Below are 24,883 nucleotides of genomic sequence, written 5' to 3'. Positions count from 1 at the left end.
GTCTATCTGTCCCCCAGTACCAGCCCACTTCGTCTTCAACCCAAGGATTGGTTGATGTGTTCTTGGTCCCCTGCTCATGATTGGTTCTTTCATTCCATCCCTCTCTTCCAGTTTTTGCAGGCGGGATTAGCACGCAGCTTCCTGCTTCTGCCAAAAAAATAAAAGAAAAAGAAAAGAAGAGCGAGGCGAAAAAAAAAAAAAATGTCACAGAGATCCTTGGTTTCTAATTCGCTTTCAGCCTTGTCGATCAAGCCAAATTCTACCGTCTGATTGGTCTTTCAATCTGCCCATCCCTGATCGGGGGCGGGATTTCCCCAGGAGACCCACACCTTGTTGCCACTGGCGGAACTGTGCGCCTGTCTGAAGCTCCCGGCCCAGGATTGGAGGCGGACGCGGACAGGTGGGCGTGGATTGGCTAGGGCAGCCGGTCACTGTGAGGCGGGGGCGGGGCCTCGGCGGCTGGTTGCGCGTGTCCGCCGCTGGCTCCGCTCTATCCGGCTTTGCTAGGGGAGGTGAGTCCGGCCGCGGCGGCACCGGCGGCTGAGGAGGCGGCGGCCGAAGAGAAAGCGGCCGGAGCGGCTGAGGAGAAAGCGGCCGCGGGCACCGAAGCTGGGTGGGGGGGAGGGGGGGAGACGGAGCAGCCTTGAGCCCTGCGGGGGCCGTCGCGCGGGGGGACCCACCCGCTCTCCCCCCCAACCCTCCTCAGCAGTAGCAGCCGGCGGCGGGGGCAGGAGTCAGCCAGCTTCCGACTGCACCCCGCCCGCCTCCCCGGGCTCCCATTCTTTGGCCCCGGAACCCTACCCTCATCCCGGGGCGGTTCCCTCCGTCTGGGCGTCCGGGTGCTGCCCACCTCTCTTTCATTCGTCCCTGCACCTTCTTACCTTCACTTTGCCCCGGTTCTCTTTCTCCTCCCTGTCCTGCCCTGTCGCCTCCTCTGCTTAGTCGGTCCCTCTAGCCTCCTTTCCTGGCTCTTCTCTGTTCAGGAAAGTTTAGTAACCCCCCCCCCCCATCAGATCAACCTGATTAGGAACAGGGGGAGATGTAGGCAGGCCTGAGAGTTCGAGGGGGGGGACCTGGTTTCCCCGAAAAATTCCCCCCATCTTTACAATTTGGGGTGGTTAAAATTTTTTAAATTGTATTTTTGAGGAGGTGGTAGGTGTTTAGAAAAGGATGTGGGAATGGAAGGGGTAGATGAGTCAACCCTCTTACGAGATTCCAAGGGTGGTGTGTTACCTGATCCTTTTCGTGTGTGGAGTTCAGGGGGTCGGGAGGTTTGGCCTTCATTCCCACATTCAAAGTTGGAACCTCCCCCAAATTAAGGATGGAGTTTTAGTACCCACTTGTGGCAGGAATCCTGGGGGGAAGGGGTCCCTTTTCCCTTTTTCTTTTCTTTTTCTTTTTACTTTTCTTTTGTTTTTTTGGCAACCCACACCCTTCCACACAAGCTCACCCAAAATCAAACACCAAGATCCTCTAACTTGTTTGAATTGACTGATGAAGACATAAAGCCAGTTACGCTCTATGTTTTTGGAGGTGGAGTGAGTGGTTTTTTCTTCATTTTTAAATGGCCAAATGACAGCTTGACCCAGTTTGCTTTCCAATCAAAGGGCATTTTTTTGAATGTCTCTTTGTGGCGCAAGAGCCAACGCAAAAATGATGGCGGCTTACAATGGCGGTGCATCTGCAGCAGCAGCAGGTCACCACCACCACCATCACCACCACCTTCCACACCTCCCTCCTCCTCACCTTCACCACCACCACCACCCTCAACACCATCTTCATCCCGGGTCGGCTGCTGCTGTACACCCCGTACAGCAGCATACCTCTTCGGCAGCTGCGGCAGCCGCGGCCGCGGCCGCAGCTGCAGCCATGTTAAACCCTGGGCAACAACAGCCATATTTCCCATCACCGGCACCGGGTCAGGCTCCTGGACCAGCTGCAGCAGCCCCAGCTCAGGTACAGGCTGCCGCAGCTGCTACAGTTAAGGCGCACCATCATCAGCACTCGCATCACCCACAACAGCAACTGGACATTGAGCCTGATAGACCTATCGGATATGGAGCCTTTGGTGTTGTCTGGTGAGTATCAAAGGAAAAACACAGGTTCTTGTTTCTTCTCCTGGCTGTGATTGGGCAAATCATCCCTTATGGTTTTTTCCATGTTGACCAAAGTGGACAAGCTTCTCGACTCAACTGCAGGAAGCCATTCTTAGGCACATGGTAAAGAGGCCCTAATGCCTTGACTGTCTGGACTTCAAGTCATGACAGGTTTTGGTGGAGCACCCCCTGCTGAGTAACACACAGACGTTTACTGTCTACCAAAGTTTTGGTTTAGAAACTTAAGTAACCCCTGAGTGCGGGATGCACGCTTGAAATACTTACTCCTGCAAAGACCTTGGTCAACTCTCATATTTGGTTTAGTTTGAAGCAGTGGGCCCAATCTCAGTTCCTTAGACAGGAGTCTTGCCATTGGGATTTACTTTGCCTAATTACTTTGTTACTCTTTGAGTCTTTTCCTTCCTTAATATGTGATCGTGATCCCTAGAAGGAAGATAGGGTTCATGGTTTAACCAGTTTAGTTGTTACTTGAGTGGTTTATTTTAAACCATAATGTTACAGTTGGGAAGTATGTAGCTTTAGCCTTTTGATAAGAATGCATTAAATATAGCATCACACATGAGTACCACAAATGAGGTCAGTAGACTGTAGTTATGCAGTGGCCCACATTCAGTGTAATGTTTTAGTGTCATTTAGTACCTCTTAAATTGCTGTAATCCCTTGGTTGGTTGCTGTAGTAGGAAGTACACTTTTTAAACATATGAAACTGCTCTACTTTTGCTAACGCTGGGATATTTTAAAAGTCTAAGGACTTTTGAAGTGCAGCATTTTGTTTCTGTCCTTCTTGGGATGATTAGTAGTTCATTTTATACACACACACCCCACACCAGGATTCTGTTCTTATCAACACTAGAGTGAACTGAATTCTTTTTCCAAGGATTAAGTATTCTGATGTGAATAGATGAATCGATGTGCTCAGTGAATTCAAAAATAGATTCTTGTTAATGTCTAGAAAAGCCCCCATCACCTCAGGAAAATGATCTCTTTGGCACGGGCCCAGCAAATGTCTCCTTTTGTCATTGTTTTTCAGGCTATAATTGATATATCATTTTTACACTTTATCTGGTCACCTTGATATTTCAGATTTTATAATCTAGGCTACTAAATGATTTGATCTTTTTATTTTAAACTAGTCTAGTCCAGTGTTTCCTCAGCTAGCTCTCCAAGGAGGTTGCTGCTGCAGTGCTGCCTTCTCCAAGGTGTGTGGGATTCCTGGTGGGAAAGAGTGTAGCGATAATGGTGCCTCTTCGTTTGCTCTGCTCAGAGAGAGACTTGCCTATTTCTGCCTCCCTCTCTTCCTTCCATAACCTGTCCTTAGGGATTGCACTGTGAACTTCCATTTCTTGCCTAACCCTTGTGGATTTCAAAGCTGGGAGGGGGAAGGTATGCACAGGGAAAATGATTATTCTTGCTTTAAAATTTGTCACTGATTGAGAATTTACCTGAATTTTTTTTAGACCTGGGTGCTCTTTCATCTTAGTGTTTCATATACAATGTTCAGTAGAGATACTGAAAGGGAAATTAGGTTGCTGCTTTCTTGACCATATTCTAAAGGTGTTAATACGCTACATTTCCATCAGTTGCTGATGTGACTTGTAGAAGTTTTAACTTCAAGTTCGTGCTAAGGAGAAAAACAATTTAAGGGGTGGGAAATGAGGAACTGGACTGCCGAAACATCTCACACAGTAGATATTCTGGTTAGTAGTTATGCACAATAACTGATAATAAAAATCCAAATGTGTTGGATTAGAATCTTCTATAGATTCTTTTCTTGATTGACTCCTGCTGCCACTGTGGAGTTTGTCCCAGGTCCCTCTTTCTACACTGTCTTTTATTGTAACCAGTTGTTTTGTGTTTGCCTCATTTCTCACTGTGACTGTCTTTGTAAAAAGAGTATCATTTTACCTTTGAGAGTAAAGACTGTCTACCAGAACACTTCTTTTTCTCCCCTTCACCTAGCACAGTGTTATGGGCATTCTTACTGTGTCGTTATTGAACCTTCTGGTCAGGTCTGTCATTGTTCTTTAACCAAGTTTTTCTGGTTAACAGCATTAAGTGTTTTGATCAGCTGTTACAGGTGAAAAACAATTTGGTATGAAAAAAAGGGATGATTTCCAGGTGCGTGTTTTAGTATGCAAATGCTTTTCTATTTTTATATTTACTTGGTGATGACTTGCTGTCTGAATTGCTTATTATATTTAGAATTAACTGCAGTATGACTGAGAAAGACTGTTAAAATTGGAGATTTGAACTCTAAGCTAGAGTGAACTTCACTAGTGTAGTGTTCTGAAACCCGAGCTAAAGATTAATGAGGGTTTTAACTTTTTAAAGAACCAAGTTTTTTCTTTTTAATTTAGAGAACACTTAATGAGTCTGAAACAACTATTTTCTGAAATGATTAAAATAGAGCATGAAACTATTCTCCCAGTGATAATGATAACATTTGATTCAAAGGACCATTTACTATTACTGGGCATTACAGGATTCACTTAGATTCAAATATATTTAATGTATTTTTGCAAGTATTCTTCTCTTTGCACAGTATATGAAAGAAACGCTCTCTGTTCTTACTTCTTTTCCTGGATATGCACCCAGTGGCTTAAAACATTGCATGTGATTTTGAAGGATATTGTTCCTCCACAAAGATCAGAAAGGATACTTGTGGAAGTGATGCAGCACTTTACCATTCAGATTTACCTTTGAATAATTTAGTTACCAGACTTGATTTATCTTTCTGCTGAATTTAACCAGTAGAGTATTTATCGGTATCAGACAGTTGTGTAAAAGTGAATTACCTATTAGCTTGCTGGTAAAGATGGTGCTTTGACAGTTCAATTAAGATTTCATTAACAACTGTCTGCTGTGGCGTTTTATCTCAAAGTAAGGATTCCAGTTTACCTGGTAATAAGGTGTAGCCTGAGATATGGTCATTACCAATGATAGAATATTGTGTGAGTTATCAAAGCATCATAATATAACCTTTATCCGGTGTCAAGACTTAACAAATGCCCATAATGATATTTTCATAATACAAAACAACCCATGAACAAACCTCAGTCATTTGATAAGGATAATATAATTCTACCTTTTTGTCTATGATTCCCGTTTGCCAGGAATAAGTATATATACTATGTTTTAAGGTGGGATAGCTTTGGTACAGAGGGTATTAGAGCACGAGGGTCCTGGAGCCTTTGAAGAGCTGGACACATGAGAGAGATTTGAGGAACCACGTAGCTCTGATATTAATAATATAAAATACCATAGGTTGAATTAATGGCACATATTGCACCTTGATTGAAGTGAATCTGGGAAAGTTTCTTATCAGATTAATATTTTGGGTATTACTTATTTGATTAATTGAGAGGTCAAAAGTTCTGGGATTCATTTGGTCTGTTGCCTTTGCGTGACAAGTAAAGTTGGAGAACTTTGAATTTTATTTTTAGAATATCTTCAGCAGGTTACTTTTATTTAAGTCTTTTAAAACATCATCTCAACGATAGTTACGAGCTATGTGACGTCAATAGTTATTTAACCTGTACGTTCCTCATCTATACAATGAGGATAAGCTATCTCATAGCATAGGTACATGTCTAGCACACAGTAAGCACTCAATAAATGTTTGCTGTTTTTACTTGTACTTATTGTTGGTAAGAAAAAGAATCAACTGAATTACTTTACATATGATTAGATTTACCAGTTGAAATCAACATGCAGGCATAACTTTAAATACCATAGGGTGTGTCCTTAGCTATGTCCTTAGCTACGCTACTTGCCAAAGAAGATAGAAAAAGGTGGGAAATAGTTGGTTCTGTTCTCTCAATTAATTAAAAACAAGCACATAAAATATAGCTTATATACATGTTAGTATGGATTTCTTAGGGGTTCTAGTTGATCATCTGAGCAGTTTTAGAAAGTATTATGGATTTATATACTGGGAAGGAAATTAATTTTTTCTTCTGAAAATGTAACAAATGAAGGATATCCTTATCATCGAAATTCAGCTTTAGTGAAATTCATTTTACTTGTGTTTGGATGAAAAGTGTGAATTGCTAAAGTTCCCAGTAGGGTGGGGAAAATATTTGTGATTTAATGAAAAACTATTAAGTGTAAAATATTTATGCTTGGTAGAGATTGTCTAGCTTGCTCCGCTTGTGAAAATTAGAGGCATAATTCACCCCCCCCCATCTCAAGTTTTCTCTGATGCTTTTACTTCTCAAATAGCAAACTATAAATTGGAAAAATGGGGACTGCCTGAGAGGTATGTTTGCGGGGAGGTATATTTGCGGGGAAGTCTTCGTTAGTTGCATCAGAAAGAGTAGTATACTAGTATTGAGAAGTTTCTATTATTGGCCAAGATTAACAGCCACAGCTGGATCCTTTGGTGGTGGTGGTGGGGGGGCTGCTTTGTGAAAGAAGCTTTGAAGAAGCAGAGCCTGTACCATAAAAAGGAAATAGTTGCTTTTCTAGCCATAACAAAGCATTCATGTGAAACTAGAAATGTGGAAATCTATATTGTTAATTTTAACTACAAATGAATTTACTTTCAGAAACTGCAGGTTCATGGTCATAAAGTAGAGAAAGTAAAGACCTTTAAAGAATTAAAGTAATATAGTCTAGTGATATTGAGCCAGTTTCTTGGTTCAACTCCATATCCTACATGGGAAGTTCTTTTTTAAATTTAATATTAATTTTTTGGTCAGTCTATAATTTCCTGAGTACAACTTCACCCCTCTATATGTCCCCTTGTTCACTTACCCTCCACCAGAGCGTCAGTGCCAGGTCCTGTCTTCTTCCTTCCCCTATGTAAGTAGTTTTGTATTTAGGCTCCTGTCAGGATTATCCAAATTATATTCAAACGCCAAAAATAAAACCACAGCACACCAGAAATAACTAGTTTTATGCTCAGGGACAAGTTTTATATTATAAGCTATTGAATAACAGCTTATACAATATTTTTATTTAAGAAAATGCATTTCAGAAAGAACTACCTCTTCAAAAAAGCCAAAGCCAACAGTATCTCTCAAACTTACATGTAGCCTTTTTAGTCATTCTTTAGTACCACTGGTGCATTTCCTGGGGGCAAGGAGAAAACAGTCAGATAAGCTATGCTACCAGCATAGGCTGTACTAGAAGAAAGTTTGCAAAAATGAATTTATGTTTGAATCTAAGTGCTGGAGTTTTACTCTCAAAGCCTAGTTAACTGTAGAAATGTTCTCTCTAGTATAAAAGTCTGTCCTCTAATGGAGCACTGGAGAATTTCATTATCTTCACAACTTGGAGGATTATAGAGTTTTCACTGACTTATATGTTGTTGAACTCAGTAACTATTCTTGGTGAATTTTATTAGATTTGTTGATGTCCTAAAGTTCAGAAAGCATCTATATAGTGTAGCTTTCCTTAATAGGCTGATTTGATTTTATTGATGGAAACTGTCAAAGCCAAAGTAAATTTTCCATTTGTCATCCAACTAAAGGAATGAAACCATAAGGGTAGAAATTCTTTCATTATAAGATCATACTCGTGTTTAATTTAACTTTATGAATAAAGCACATACATACACAGACAACATAAATGGCTATATAGCATATCTACAGCATTAAACTTTCATGAGGGAGAATGATTAAAGAAAATAATGTCTAAATATTCCTTGGGGAAGTGATAATGAAAAAGGTTGAAACATTGGGAGTAGCATCCAGTGGAAGTTTTTAAGTAAGAGAATATTTGGTCAGATCCTGTGCATCCAGAATGCTCCTCAGAATTAATTTGCTGATTGGGTCATCTAATATAAATCAGCAATGATTCTGAACACTAATGGTCAGTTCATCATGTTGTTGCTTTTGGGGATAGCACAGAGAAGCTTTAGGTAGCAGTTGTATTTTCAGTAAGCATGTGAGCAAGTCCTCATGACCTAATTTGTAATTCTGATGTACCTAGGCAAGAGACATTAGAAAAAAAAACTTATGGCCCCTCCCTGGTGTCGCAGTGTGTTAAAGCACAGCACTAAGAAGCTAAAGCCACTTCAGCATGAGTTTGATCCTGCCCCGGAGTTGATCCACATGGTGTGGCAGGCCCCTCCTGACCCACCAGCTGCTCCCTCAGCAGTGTACTTCTTCAATTGGCCTGTTCTGCCCACCACTCTGTCTCTGGTGAATCCTGTCACTACTGCCCCTGCACCTCTGGCTTGTACCCCAGTTCTGTATGTATAAATAAATAAATCTTAAAAAAGAAAAAAACCTTATACATGGTATTAGGAAAAATGAATTGAGTATATTGAATTGAACTTTAACAGTTAATTGTAATGGTGTGAGTAGAGGGAGAATATGTAGGGATGTTTGTGGTGAACCATGATTGGTGCTCTTTATACCCAATTTCATATCTGTGTTTTGAATTAGTTCAACTAATTAAATCATACCTACTGTCAGGCAGGGGAAGGTTTTTGTCACTGTTGGAATGCACCAGTCAATGTCTTTTTATTAGCAAATTGTTATGAAGCGGCACTATTGTAGGCACTAAAGAGGATATTTAGTTCTATAAATAATTTTGCAAATCTCTATCAAGCTTTCACTATCACATGTACTATGCTTGGTACTGGGATACAGAGATGATTAAGTCATGATCTTGCCCCAAAGGGAGATTATAGTAACTATTAAAACATGTTATATCCCTGTTCATAGGAAGTCTTAGTGACAGTTGGAACTAAATTAGAAACTATTAAATAAAAACAAAAATGTTACTTTTCACTTTTAATTACAATACTGATGTACTGTGTGTTGACTATTTGCTAGGCACTGTGCTGAATGACATAGTGGTCAAAGGAAATTGTGAGTTGGTGGGGGATAGAGATTTGTAAATGGATTATAAATCAGTGCCTTAATCAGCAATCAATCATAGGAACATTTATGGGAATGTAAAGTTAGTTGGGATTTCTGTGGAAGGTTCCTTGGAGAGGAACCTCAGTTTTAGAATGAGATAATCAATTAAGAGGGACCTTCTAAGTGGGTGGGCCTGTAAACAAGATATCGGAATGCTGGAGTTGTTGAAATATAGAAGTGCAGAGCAGGGGAGTGTTTAAGGGTGGACACCCAACCTAGAGTTAGATTCTAGAGTTTGGAGTGTCCTGATGAAGAGTTGAGATGCCCTTAGAAAGAAGCAAAAAAAAAAAAAAAAATCTCTATGAATAAAGCACATATGTGGATGGACTACATAACTGGGTATATAGCTTATTTACAGTATTAAAACCTTATGAAGGGGAATGATTAAGGAATGAAGGGTCCAAAAATCCCTTGGGGTGGTGATAATGAAAAAGGTTGAGACACTGGGAGTAACAACCAGTTGGAAGTTTTAACTAAGAGAATGACTTGGTCACTTTCATTTTTATTATTTTTTAAAGATATGTATATAGAAAGGATGGGGTAGCTGAGGTCTGCACCTCAAAGAACGTTCTGTTACAGATAGAATTATATTGTGTGTGGGGGGGGGAGCTAAAGGACAGTCAAATAGGAAAACATGTTTACAGTGATTGACACTAAATGATTGGCAGAAAATTGTTAGGAAGATAGGACTGATTTTTGATACAGATTTAAAAAATGTCAAAGGAGAAGAGGATGGAGTAGATTATTGACAGCATTTGAAAGAATTCTTTCCCCCTCAGATAGATGTTTGATTCTAAAGAATGTCTTAAGGAAACTATTGATCTCTACATTTGATGTAGTAGGAATTTCGTATTAGAATTGCTTTATTATTAATAAAAATTCTCTCATATCCCAAGTTTTTATTTCTGGTTTATCATGTTCAAGGTTCTATTTTCATGGTAAGATTTTTTTATAAATGACTATTTACCAGGTAATAAACTAAATTAGATAAGGAGACTAGCTGGTGATTCCTGCTTTGCTGTCAACACGCCTACCGCCTAGGTAAAGTAATTTAAATTTTTTGGAGTCTTGATTTTCTACTTATAAAATCCTGTGTATTTTAAGTTTCTGTTAAAAAAATTGCATTAATGTTTGTTTGCTAGTGACTACAAGACAACTTTTTTTTCAGGACTACAGATGTTGAATAGTTAAAAGGAACAAGAGATAAAGGTAACCCTATTCCAGTATGGTGACTTTTACAGAGTTTTCAAGTTTGGAATCCCATTTTAAATGTGCTGTTTGGCCAAGAGACTTACTTTCTCCTGTTACTGACTTATTAATGAGGATTTTGCATGTTGGTTCAGATATGAGGAGCCTGCCTATTGCAGATGAACAATTAGTTAATTCCTAAATGCAAATTTAATGCTATTTCCTGATAGCACTTTTAGTGTTTTGGACTTACTTGCTTTCCTAAATACGTGAACTATTTTGTTTTTTTGTGAATTTAGGGCCAAATGCTTATCTTAACTAAAAAGCTTCTTTTTTTTTTTTTAAGATTTATTTATATATTTATTTAATTTATGCATACAGAACCAGGATACAAGCCAGACATGCAGGGGTTGTGAGTAGGGGGTAGGACAGGCAGATTGAAGAGGTACACTGCTGAGGGGAGCAGCGGGTGCGTCAGGAGAGGTCTGCGGCACCATGTGGGTCACCTTGCACTTGCACTTGCACTTGCAGTGCTGCATCCTAACCCATTGTACCACCAGGGAGGGCCCTAGACAACATTTTTTTTTTTTATGTTTTTGTTTTTAGGAATCTTTTAAATTCTGAATATGGGTAAGAAGTTTATAGTAATTCACAGATGAAACTCCCAGAGAAAGAGCTGTCACAGCTTTAAGCCTGTGATAGTTCAGGGCATACAGTGCCCAGAGCTAGAGAGGGAGTGTGACTTTCTAATTGGAAGGGAACACTTTCACAGAAACCCTTTTAAACCAGCAGCACTATAGATACAAGCCATACAAGTGATTTTAATGTCTAGTAGCGATATTTAAAAAATGTACAAAGAAACAGGTGAAATTAAATTTAGTAATATATTTTATTAATATATTTTATACAATATATCAGAGATATTGGCATTTCATGTGCTATAAAAATTATTAATGAATAAACTATTATAAAATTAAAAATATATTAATGAGTTACTTTTTTTTCATGTAAGTATACAAGATCCTCTGTGTTTCTTAATGTCACAACAAAGGACAGATTTCAGTTACCACATGTGACTACTTTATTGACCAACATAGTTCTAGAGTAGGTTTGACCTTAGCTGGGTTTTTGTATACTCCTTTTGGAACCAGTCATTGTCAGTGGAGACAGGATTACTTTTGAGGCAGTTTTAAGTTGGACAAATTGATCAGTGGATGCTGGGAAGGCAGTCACTAGTGACCGAGATGATGCATTCCTCTAACTATGGCAGACAACAGGAAAACTCGACTGGGTGTGTGATAGAACAATGTTATTTGTGAGACGTTTTCCTGTCTGCCTTGAGTTATTTGGAGTCTTTTCTTTTTCTGAAGTTGTTTCTCTAAAGTAACATAAGGTAAAATTTGGTGTGCCTGGTCTTTGCCATGTCTGCTTTCCCTGTTACATCAGATGTCCTCCATTGATTTTTCTCTTAGTGTTGTGGTTTTGTTATCTAGATAGAGTTCTCCGTTTTGTTTTTCAATTAAGTAGTATAGAGCTCAGTAGTGTCAAGCCGCAGCAAACTCCTTACAGGGCATTGGACAACACAGAAACTTTTTGTTCATCTATTCCTTACTTAAAATTCTTGCTCTGACTATAGAGAAAAGGTGAAGAGAAACATTTTTTAAAAAATAGATAAAATTAGTCATTTGAGGCCCTCCCTGGTGGCACAGCGGGTTAAGCACAGCACTGAGAACCTAAAGCTGCTTCCGCATGAGTTCGATTCCCGCCTGCCCCAGAGGTGACCACATGGTGTGGCAGACCTCTCCTGACCCGCCCACTGCTCCCCTCAGCAGTGTACTTCGTCGATCTGCCTGTTCTGTTCCCCACTCTGTCTCTGGTGAAGCCTCTCACCGCCCCTGAGACTCTGGCCTGTACCCCAGTTCTGTATGCACAAATAAAATAAATCTTTAAAAAAAAAAATAGTCATTTGACCCAAATTGCAGCTTTTTTTTTTTTTTTTGGTCTAGGTGAATAAAAACCATCCTCCAATTTACATAAGCAGGTTATTTTTCTTACATGCTAGTTTTCTTAATGTACCATGACAGAGAACTGCAGATTTGTAAATTGAAATAAACCAGGTGACTATTCTACTTTATTATCTTACCAGTGCAGAACTACCCAAAGGGTGTAATTATCAGGTGTTTGTCTCATTGCACATCTAAGTTAACAGGCAGTTTGGTGCAAGGTTTCCCCCACCTGCCTTCTTTCTTCAGTTTCTCTCTCTTTAATTTTTTAAAAATAGGAAACTATTGAACTCTTTATTTTGACAGGATAGAAACTTGGTAATATATATGAGGGAAATTTGAACCTTACTGAAAAGAAACCAGAAACCATAAAAATTAGCAAGAAATGCAAAAGAGACAGACATATGAACACTTGGTTTGGGTTTAAATCGCCTAAGAGAATTAGGTGAGAACCTTCAACCATGTTTAATTGGTTGGTTTTCTCTATTCATTTTCCTAGGTTCTGCATGTTTCAGTAAGTGCAATTATTGTAAAGTTAAGTAGGTATGTATTCAAAATAAATATTGAGGCATAGCTTTTTACAAACCAACTACTTACAATGTGGTTTAAATTAACATGTCAACAAAAAAGAAATTTTAGTAAAGTCCAATTGGTTGTAGGGGCTCTTTTCCTATAATTGAAGACAAATACATATTAAAATGCTGTATTTTATTAGGACATTAGAATATTAAACTTAATAATTAATACTGTTTAATTTCTTAGATGTTATATTGTTATTTACTTAGTGATATGTATGGAACTTAATATATATTCCCTGTAGCTTTGAAGCTTTGACTTAGAAATGAATCATAATTTTAAGAAAGCAAGTTAAAAGTTTGGTCAGTCTTTTCATCTTGGTACTTAACATATTATTTCATTTCAGTTTAAAGAAATGTAACTTAGAAAAACTTTGAGAACAAAAGCAGTTAAAGAACCACCTGAAGAGGACAGCATTTAAGTACAAAGAGACCATATGGTTTAGTAGTTAAGAGCCTATAGTCTGTGAAGTCTGATGACAGGCTACCTGGATTTAAATCTTTACTCTGATGTGTCTCATGGTCATTGTGTATAAAATAGGGAGAGTAATAATATCTATGTCTCATAGGATTGATTGTAAGGATTACATGGATCAGTACAATATATGTAAAGTCAACTCTGCCTATTTTAGATAAACGCCAGTTAACATAATTATTATAGGTTCTCTATAAGTGAAAAAATATAGACCTCCTTAAAATGTGTTATTAAGGGAAATAACAAACAGCTTTTGCATATTGTTCACTGTTATCAGCCCTGTGACTGTACCAGAAATACTTTTTCTTTATTAACGCCAACTATTTTTGAAAAATTCATTCAAATTCTAAACCTTACCAAATGTAAGGTTTCTTTTAGCACAGAAAAGGAGAGATTTTCCTTTTTCTTTAACTCTCTCCTCCCCATTCCAAAGTAATAATGTTTATTGTTGGAAGCTGGAAAAATACAGGAAAGCTGTTTGTTTATAGCCTACCAACTCAGCATTTTGGTGCATTTTACTCCCCAGTTGTTTTTTTGTTTGTTTGTTTTTGTTTTTTAACCTGGGGGGGGGGAGGAGAGAGAGTTATTATTAGAGTTGGGATCATTACATTACTATTTTATGTCCTGTTTTGTTTTATTAACATTTTAAAGGTAAAGTTTAGTCATATACTCCTGAGGGTTAATTTTCCTTCTCATAAGCCTAGAGCTGTGCCTGAAAGGAATTACAGAGTTGAAAGCTATTTTAGAATGCATCTAAATACAACTGCGTCATTTTTTAAATAGGAAAATTGAGACCTAGAGAAGCTCAGAGATTTGTTCAAGGTCACACATTGGTTAGAAGCGAGCCAGAACTTTTGCTCTTTTGCTGCTTTACCAGTAATACCTGTCCAGCTAGATACCCATTGAAAATGGAAGAGGTTTTCTTATAAAACAAAACAAATAAAAAGCAAAAACTCTATAAACAAAACCTGGAACAATGCACCTGAAAAATAAGAATGTCTAGAAATTTCTGCTGGCTGCTTTTTGTGTGCCAGTGATTTGGTTTCTGGTGAAAATTTAATGCCATGAGCTATGCAAGACTAGTGGAAAACAGCTCAGTCTTTTCACGTTATCGGTAATTGTGTTGTGTATCTGCTTTTAGGATATCATGCCTCTCCCTTTTTTATATTTTGAAAACTTTTAAACTTTGGAAAATTGGAACAAATCATTTGTGATATACCAATACACCATTCTCCTAGATTAACATTTTGTGACTTTTGCTTTATCTGCTTTCAGGCTATTTCTATGGAACTTGCTAAGATTGGGTTTTGATTAAATTTAGACTTACAGTGTTAAGAAATTTATGGTCACTGCATCAACTCACTGTTCCATGTAATAAGTTTTGTAAGCTTTCCAACTGGAAAAGGAACTGGAAGTTTTCAAGCTTGTGACTTTTGGAATGCTATTTATTCTCTTAGTACTTAAAACAAAATTCAGTGTGAATCAAAAGTGTAACTGAAACATGTATCAGTCAAAACTAGGTTTCAGGAAGAAAAGACACATTATTCTGTAAGGTTTTTCTTTTTGTGTCATTTATCTCAGGATTAGTTAGGAGTATTTTCAAAATAAGAACCTAAGATCTGGTTTCACAATTTTGTGATAGGTCATAATATTGAAGCTAAATTTGAAATCCTGTAGTTTTTTCTTTCTCTTTTTTATAAATTGCCCTAATGCGGTCACATGAATTGATAATGTTGTGATTTTGTGTCACCCAATTCACTGTTCTGTATTTTCAGTACCAAATAATTCCTTTGTTAAACTCATTTTTAGTAAATGAGACATTGTTTCCCCAAGGATAATGATTATTTCTATAGATAGCACAAATCCTTAAAAAATAGATTTAAAAATCTAAAATATTAATGATTGGAAATGGTTGATATTGTCGCTCTGTAAATCATACCACAACAGTATGTATGAAAAGGACAGCTACAGTGTTTGATCCTTAGGCAACACTGTGAAATATTATATATACTAGAAACTATCTGACATCAGTCTTCAAATGTGAAATCTTTTGGTTTAGGTTTAGATGCTAAAAGGGTTGTTTTATTGAGTCACCCAACTATCATATAAAATTTCATAAAATAAACGCTTAGAATGAAGTAGCTGGAATTCACATCTAAATGGAAAGTCTACATAGTAGGCATAATACTGGGTTAGTTGACACAGTTGATACCAGTATCTGCTCATAAATCACTTACTTAAAGTATCTCAGCAGGAAAGACATTAAACTAAGGACAGTATAATGTTTAGCTGGTGTTACCAACACATGTCAGATTGTCTTATGTGGGCAAACTTAAATAACTAGTTTTTAGACATTGATTTCTTTTTCCTCTCAAAGTAGATATTTTTAGAAGACAAACCAACATCAATCTGTTTCTGTCACTTTATTAAGACACATTCTCTACCTACTAATACACTCAAAATGATGAGTGCTCCAGAGGCTGGAGCCATGTCTCTCTCTCCTCTCCAGAGCCTAACACAGGTCTTAGAGTCAGTACTTAAATTAAGTGTTAGTTGTGGAATTGGATGTTTCTAATGCTAAGTGTGCTTGTGATAGTGGCTATCAAAATAAGTTTTACCACTTGGTCATGCCATTATGTAGATCCTTACTCACTCATGCAATAAAGGAATTTTTATGAGGGAACATTATATGACCCTTCCTGTTCATTGCAGCACTGTTTATAATAGCCAGTCTATGGAAACAATCTAAGTGATTAAGAACAGACAAGTGGATAAAGATGTGGTATATATACACAATGGAGTAGTACTTAAAAAAGATGAAATTTTGCCATTTCATTTGCAACAACATGGTTGGAACTGAAGGGGATTGTTAGGCAAAAGTTAAGAGAGGCAAATACTAGTTGATTTCACTCATACATGGAATAAAAAGAAACAGAGAACAGATGAGAACACTTGAAATCTGACTGCAGGACTGAGATTATACCAAAGGGGAGGGTTTGGTGTGGGTGCGAACAGAGGGTGGAGTGAGAGCCCCATGGACTATGATGGAAGATCTAGGGTCTTTAGTGGTAGACATGATGTGTTAACACACTTTTGTAGAGTTGTGAACTTTTGCCCCCTAAAATAAATAATGATATTGTAAACCAGTGTTACCTTTATTTAAAAAAAATTTTTTTTAAGATTCCCTGGTCTATAAGGATTTCTAACTTTTGGGCCCTCCCTGGTGACGCAGCAGGTTAAATCACACAGCACTAAGAACTAAAGACACTTCAGCATGAGTTTGATCCCCGCCCCGGAGGTGACCACATGGCGCAGCAGACCTCTCCTGACCCACCTGCTGCTCCCCACTCTGTCTCTGGTGAATCCTCTCACCGCCCCTGCACTTCTGGCCTGTCCCCCAGTTCTGTATGCACAAATAAATAAAAATCTTAAAAAAAAAAAATTCTCACTTTGGTGTTGTCACACTTCTGTAATGGCCACTTTCAAGCTATATGAAGTCACTTAGCTGAATTGGAAAAAGAGACCCACAAGTAGCAAAGAAATATAAAGTATTTTTCCAAGAGATAATATAGATTAAATAACCTTGAAAGGATAGAATTATCTGATTACAGAAAGTGATAATTTTTGAGTATTTAAAATTTTTTTCTCTAGGCTGCTGGAGTGTCCAGGAGGTCTTCAAATCGGCCAGCCTGCCTTTACCTAGAGTTGTCAGGAACTAAAACCAAGTGACCTACATTTTCTTTTTGTCAACTTTTTTTCCACCACTGTCCCTTATATCCCTTTAATCCTTTCTCCTTTCACTCCTTTCTCAGAAACCTCACTGCACTTTATTAATTCCTGCTAGCTTTATAATAGTTTTGCTGTTAATTCATCTTCTGGTGTTTTAATTCGTATCTATAAAAACACCCAATATTTGTCTTTATCTTTCTGGTTTTCTTGTGAAAACCTCGTGCTTTTTTCATTTTGCTGTAAATGGTAACTTTCATTTTTTTCTTACACGTGAGTAGTCAGTCATGTGAATATACCGCATCTTCTCTATCTAATCCTCCATTAGTGGTTGCTTCCAAGTCCTAGCTGTTGTATATAACGCTACAATAGTCATTGTGTAGCACATAATTCTTTGAGTTTCATATTCTTAAGATGCCCCAAAGTGGCATCTAAAGCTATATATAAAGCTGTATATAAAGCTACAATAGTCATTGTGTAGCACATAATTCTTTGAGTTTCATATTCTTAAGATGCATTGCTGGATCGTATGGTCTTTCCATTTTTAATTTGTTAAGCTAGATTTGGATTGCTTTTCCAATGGGCTATACCAGTTTATTTTTTGACCCACAGTTTCTCAGGGTTTATTTTCTACAGCTTCTCCAGCATTTGTTGGGTCTTTTTTTTTTTTTTAATCTTTTTAATATGCCATTGTGATTTTGATTTATTACTTATTTAAAGTAATGTTGGGGATGTTCCCATATATCTATTGGCCTTCTGAATATCCTCTTTAGAGAACTGCCTGTTCCAATCTACTGCCCATTTATTAATTGGGGTGTTTGGGTTTTTGCTAAATTGAACAAATTTTTTGTATCTTGGAAAGTAACCCCTTATTGATTTCATAATGTATGAATGTTTTCTCCCATTCAATATGATGGGCTTTTTAAAATCTACTTGACATATGTTTTGTTGTGTAAAAGATATTTGAAGTGGTCCTGGTTTATAGTTTGCTTTTATTTTCTTGTCATAGGGATTAAGTCTCCAAAAATATCTTTACTGTGAAACATGTGCCAATGTTTTCTTTGTGTTTTATTGTTGTAGGTCTTTAAGTTTTTAATCCATTTTGAGTTCATTTTTCTGTATAGAGTTAGTGTCAGACTTTGTTCTTTAACATCTATTCATGCATTTTTCCCAGAACCATGTTAGACATTTTTTTCTCCACCATAAGGTTGTTACTTTTTTGTCATAAACTAAGTATTGATATATGCATGGATTTATTTCTAGACTTAGAATTCTGTTTGGATGATCCATTTTTGGATGTAATACCATTTTTTCCATTATTGTTGTTTTACAGTATAGTTAAAAATCAGATAACATGATGCCTTCATTTTTTCTCCTTTTTTCCCAGGATTGCTTTAGCTATTCAGGACCTTATATCATTCTGTGTAAACTTCAATATTTTTTGTTTTAATAATTTTTGTTCTGTTTCCTTAAAAGGGACTTTAATGGAAACTGCACTTAAATCTATGTATCACTTTTATTAAAACAGTCATTTTGACTATATTGATTTTCTCCATCTTTTCATCTCTTTCTGTGTCCTTTTGTAGAGTCTTACAGTTTCCTTTATAAGTCTACCACCACATTAGTGATATTTCCTAGGTGTTTGGTTTTTTGATGTGATTGTGAATGGAATTTTTCCCTTAATTTCTTTTTCTTATTTGTATGGAAACTACAACAGATTTTTATGGTTAGTTTTGTAGCCTGCCATTTTTAGTGGTGTCTTTAGGGTTTTCTCTATAATATATTTGTAAATAATGATAGTCACACTTCTTTGCAGTTAGGGTTCCTTTTATGTCTTTTTGTTCAATTGCTCTGAGTATTTATTACCTTTGTTTTGACTATAACTTCTTTCACTGTAAGTTTATATAATTTAATTTTTAATTGCCATGTTTCATAGTTAGCTTGTAAAGTTCTAGAAAAGGTTTAAGTCTTTCAGTAGATAGAATCAACTAGCTTCAATATACTAGATGTTTTGTATCTTTGGGATATTTAGCTAGTGGTGGGAAGAAATGAAGTTTAATCTGTGTTTGTAATGTACAAAAATAAAATTCAAGTGGGCTAAAATTTAAATGTAAAAGTAAAATTGTGAATATAAGTAATTTTATCAGGATAAAGGGAAAGAACTTTTTACCTCTACTTCTAAGCAAGAAAAGATTGAATTTGTTTGTGTAGAAATTTAAGATGTGGATGTATTTGGTAAAACAAACCATAAAAAAAGCCATGAAAGACTGGAAGGAAATATTGGCAAATATGAAAGACAGAAGTTAGTATCTTTATAATTAAAGGCTCTTAATGGTGAGTGGCCTTTTCATTTTAATTTTAGAACATAGTCACCACTGCTCAAATGGGCAGTTCATAGAAGAAACACAGTTTGTTTAAATATATTAATAGATTCTCACTTTTACAGAAAGTGAGAAAAATGCAGAAATAAGATAGAACTTTTAATCTGCTAGATTGACATTTTAAAATAAGTGATAACGCCTCCAGTAGTTGCAAATTCACTATATAAAACATTCAAACTTTTGATGATAGTGTAGATGAATAGACTTTATGGGAGAGCAGTAACTCAGAATTAAAAGCACAGATCCCTTAAGAAAGTGTTGAGTGTAGATGCTATATTTATAAGGATGTTTGCTTACTGTTATTTACAATTCTGCCAGGTTGAATGTAACCTAAATGATATGAATAGTGATTATTTTTTTAAATGATCACAATTTTTTAAATGAAAAGCAATGTCAAGAGTACTACTCCTTTTAACATATTTAAAAACTATGTCTTCTAGAAAAGTCTGGAAGGATATCTACCAATAATGGTTATTTTGGTAAGGTAAAAGTATAGTGAATTTCACTTCAGGTTTTATAACAATACCTTCTTTTTAAAGAGTTTATAATAAAGAGTACTCCTAAGGAGACACATAATAACATCCTAATTTTAGAGGGGAGGCTACACCTTAAAGTAGTCTTAATTTGCCCAAGGCTGCATAACTAGTAAGTAGAAGAGGACTTCCACTCAGACTTGTGTGCTTTAAACAAACAAGCATGTCATTGATGTATATGTTTTTCTATATATATTATAATTGATGGAAGTTAAACAGTATATTGAAAGAGTTTCCATGAACACACAATCCAACCTAAGATACAAAACATAAAACCAATATTGTCAAAGCAGCCTTAAGTGCTTCCCAGCTCATCTCTCTGCCTTTGTATTTCATATATATAGAATTATAAATATTTAGTCTTTTGTAACTTCTTTCACTTAGTATGTTTTTAAGGTTCATCTGTGTTGTAGCACATTATGAGTGATTCATCCCTTTTTTTTTTTTTAATATTTATGAGTACAGAACTGGGGTACAGGCCAGAGGTGCAGGGGTGGTGACAGGATTCACCAGATACAAGAGTGGGGAGAAGAACAGGCCAACTGACAAAGTACACTGCTGAAGGGAGCAGCGGGTGAGCCAGGAGAGGTCTGCCACGCCATGTGGGTCACCTTCGGGCCTGGGATTGAACTCATGCTGAAGTGGCTTTAGCTTTTTAGTGTTGTGCTTTAACCTCCTGCGCCACTAGGGAGGGCCCATTTCATCCCTTTTATGACTGAATAGTATTCCATTGTCCATACAATGCAATATTTTGTCTGTCTACTGAATATTAGGACTGTTTCTACTTTTTTGGGCTGTTTTAAATAATAGTATTTACATTCATTTGTAAACTTTGTGTGAGCATGTTTTCATTTCTTTGGAGTATATAGGCATTGGTTGCTTAACTATGGGGATACAATCATAGAAATACATCCTTATGCAATTTGCATCATTGTGTGAATGTCACAGCATAATCAAACCTATGTAATATAGAGCCCTATACACCAAATCAATATATTGAATGTCATTAGGACCACTGCTCTATATGCAATCTATTGACTGAAATGTTGAATGACACCTGACTGTATAACTAGAAATAAAATTCCTTGGTCATCTAACATCTGGTAACTGTGTTATTAACTTTTTAGGGACCCTCCAAACTTCTCCATAGTAGCAGAGGCATTTAACAATTTAACTGGCAATGTAAGAGGGCCCACAGTTTCTCCATACTAATCTGTCTTTTTGATTTTAGGCATCTTAGTAGATCTGATGTGGTACCTTATTGTGACTTCCTTAGTGATGTGATGATATCATCTTATGTGCTTGTTACTTAGTTGTATATCTTCTTTGGGGAGAAATTTCTATTCAAGTTTTGCCTATGTTTAAAGTGAATTGTTTGTCTTTTTGTTTGAGTTGTAAGTTACATATTCTAGCTATTCATCCCTTATCACGTAGAAGTTTTGCAAAGACTATTTTCTACTCTGGCTTGTCTTTTGCTTTTTTGGTGATGTCCTTTAAAGCATAACATTTTTAATTATGAAGAAGTCCAGTTTGTGTATGTTGGTGCATGTGTATGTGTTTGTGCATGCATGTGTGTGGGCTTTGTGTTTTTTGGTGTCATATTTTGAAAGATCGTGAAGATTTGTACCTATATTTTCTTCTAAGAGTTTTACAGCTTTATCTCATTTAGGTCTGTAATTCATTTTGAGTTAATCTTTGTGTATAGTGCAAGGAGTGGTCCAACTTCACTCTTGATCTTGTGAATATCCAGTTGCTCCATTATCTTTTTTTTTTTTTTTTTTTAGATTTATTTATTCGTACAGAACTGGGGTACAGGCCAGAGATGCGGAGGGTGAGAGTATTCATCAGAGACAGATTGGGGTACAGAACAGGCAGATTGACGAAGTACACTGCTGAGGGGAGCAGCGGGCAGGTCAGGAGAGGTCTGCCTTGCCATGTGGATCTCCTCTGGGGCAGGTGGGGATTGAACTCATGCAGAAGTGGTTTAAGCTTCTTTGTGCTGTGCTTTAACCCTCTGTGCCACCAGGGAGGGCCCGCTCTATCACCTTTTTAAAAAATACTATGTATTTCTCAATTGAATGGCCTTTACACCCTTGTTGAATATTAGTTGACCATAAATATAACATTTAACTTCTGGATTTTCAATTATACTTTATTGTTTTGTCTCTCCTTATGCCAGTACTGTTGATATAACTTTGTCCTAAGTTACACAGTTGTGAAATAGTGAAGTATGCATCTTACAAATTTTATTCTTTTTAAAGATTCTCTTGGCTATTCTGGATCCCTTGTATTTTTTTATTTACAACAATTTTCCAGTTTCTGGAAAAGAAAAAATGTCAGATGGGATTTTGATAGGAAGTCCAGTGAAGTTGCTAATCAGTTTGGGGAGGATTGTCATCTTAAGTCTTCCAATCCATAAATATGAAATATTTTTCCATTTATTTAGATTTTTAATTTCTTACAATTTTGTTATTTTCAGAATACATCTTATACTGCTTGTTAAGTTACTAATTTTTAGTGTTTTTAATGATATGGTAATTAGAATTGTTTTCTTAGTTTTATTTTTGGATTGCAAATTGTGTATAAAGTTGATTTTTTAAAAAATGTGTGTGTGTATTTTTATATCAGTGTTCATTTTTGTACAATGTTTTATTTCTTCTTTCAGGTGTAATCCCCATAAAATTCCCACCACTAAGTCATGGGTGAACTGTTATCACAGCCTCTTGTTCTCTTCCAGCCTTTTCCCCACCCTCCCCTGTTGAATATGTCTGATTTATAGTTTTGCCTGCTTGTTTTGGCTTTTTTTCCCCCTCAATCCTTTATTTGGTTCCTTTATATTCCTCCTATAAGTGAAAACATCTAATATTTTTCTTTTTCCTTTTGATTTATTTCACTGAGCACAATCCCTTCCAGCTCTATCCATGATGTTGCTGCAAAAAAAATGAGTTTATCTTTTGTGATTCTGATTAGTATTCCATTGTGCATATATACCGTGTCTTCTTGATCCAGTCATCTATTTTTGGGCATTTGGATTGTTTCCATATATTAACTGCTGTAAATAGTGCTGCAATAAACAAGGAGTGCAGGTTGCCTTTTGAATCAATGTTTTGTGTCCTCTGGGTAGAGTCCTAGGAGTTGAATTGCTAGGTCATATGGTAGCACCATTTTTAGTAGTTTGAGGAACCTACACACAGCTTTCCATAGTGGTTGGACCAGTTTGGATTCCCACCAGCAGTGTAAGAGAGTTGCTTTTTCTTTCACATCATAACCAGCATTTGTTGTTTTCAGTTTTTTAAATATGTGCCATCCTCACTGGTGTGAGGTAGTATTTCATTGTGGTTTTGATTTGCATTTCCCTGACTATAAATGATGTTAAATATTTTTTCATATACCTGTTGGCTATTTGCATTTCCTTTTTGGAGAAGTGTCTTTTTTTTTTTTTTAACTCCTCTGACCATTTTTGACTGGTTTGTTTGCTTAGTTTTTGTTGAGTCCTGTAAGTTCTTTGTAGATGTTTAAAAGCAGTCCCTTATCATTTGTATGGAGAACAAGTGTTTTCTCCCAATCAGTAGGGTTTCTCTTTGTTTTGGTAGTATCTCCTTTGCTGTACAGGAACTCCTTAATTTGACCCAGTTGTTTATCTTTTCCTTTATTTATTTATTTTTTGCTTCAGGGGATGAGTCTTTAAAGATGTTTTTGAAATGTATGTGATGGAGTGTTTTGACTATATTTTCCTATATACATTTTTTGGTTTCAGGTCCTACATCCTGGTCTTTTATCTTTTTAGAGTCGGTTTTTGTGTAGTTTCAACCTTTTGCATGTGGTGGTCTATTTTTTACAGTTAATTTTTGTGTATTGACTTTGTACCCTGTAACTTGGCTGAACTCATTTGTTAGTTCTAATGGCTTTTTTAAAAAAACAATTTTCTATATACAGTATCATCTCTTCTGCAAATAGGGGTGGTTTTACTTTTTCCTCTCCAAAAGGCTGTCTTTTATTTCATTTTCTTGCTTACTTTCTGATACAGAAGCAATTATCTTTGTTCCTGATCTTAAGGGATAGGTATTTAATGTTAAGTATATTTTTAATTTTGGGTTTTTTAACAGATATAACAGATAGAAATGTTCCCTTTTGATGTGTCATGTGTTTTTATCATGAGAATGTTGAATATCAACTGATTTTTTAAATGTAAACCAGCCGTGTATTCTTGGATTAATCTCGCTATTTATGATATATAATCTGCTTTATTTTACTTTCCTTTAAATAGGCTTTAATTTTTAGACCAGTTCTAGTTCCTCAGCAAGATTAAACAGAAAGTATAGGATTCCCATAAACCACTGACCTTGCACATGCTGTCTCCCCTGCTTGAACAGCCTAAAGCAGAATGATACATTTGTTAAAATTGATGAGTCTGTATTGAACCATCATTATCACCCAAAGTCCAGAGTATACATTAGAGTTTGTTCTTAGATTGTACATTCTATGGTTTTTGACAATGTGTGACAACTGTTCACCACTGTAGTAACAACATACAGAGTTTGAAAATCCTCTATGCTCTATGTGTTCATTTCTACCTAATCCCTGGAAACCACTAGTCTTTTTACTGTCTCCATAGCTTTGCTTTTCATATCACCTTTGAAATTATACAGACTTTTCACATTGACTTCTTTCTAATAATAACAGGGATTGTGAGGTTCCTCCATTCTTCAGAAGGCTCAAAAACTCGTTTCATTTTTGTGCTGAATTATTGTCCATTGACTCCATATACATATCTCTTCCCCCACTGAAGGACATCTCAGTATTGGCAGTATGGATAAAACTGTTGAGAACATCTGTTTGCAGGTGCCTGTATGGACGTGCATTCTCAGCTCTTTAGGGTAGATACCAAGGAGAGCAATTACTGTATCGTATGGCAAGAGAGTGTGTTTAGTCTTGTAAAAAAAATTGCTCATCTGTCTTCCTAAGTGGCTGGATCATTTTTTATCCTCACCAATAATGACTTAGAGTTCCTGT

General features: G+C 36.7%; 1 protein-coding gene across 1 annotated transcript in view; it reads left to right on the top strand.

Annotated features, from left to right (window-relative positions):
• The first annotated feature begins 521 nt into the window (after positions 1-521).
• The window catches only part of NLK (nemo-like kinase), a 141,283-nt gene continuing 116,921 nt past the window's right edge, over positions 522-24,883 (top strand). The window contains exon 1 of the mRNA XM_004684871.2: positions 522-2,078. Coding sequence (XP_004684928.1) covers positions 1,621-2,078 — 458 coding nt within the window. The 5' untranslated portion in view covers positions 522-1,620. The remainder of the gene's footprint in view (positions 2,079-24,883) is intronic.

This window comes from Condylura cristata, unplaced genomic scaffold (genome assembly GCF_000260355.1).
Source record: "Condylura cristata isolate star-nosed mole 26May11 unplaced genomic scaffold, ConCri1.0 scaffold00017, whole genome shotgun sequence".
NCBI lineage: Eukaryota > Metazoa > Chordata > Mammalia > Eulipotyphla > Talpidae > Condylura > Condylura cristata.
The sequence above is the reverse complement of the archived record's forward strand: the minus strand, read 5'-3'. Positions and strand labels throughout refer to the sequence as shown.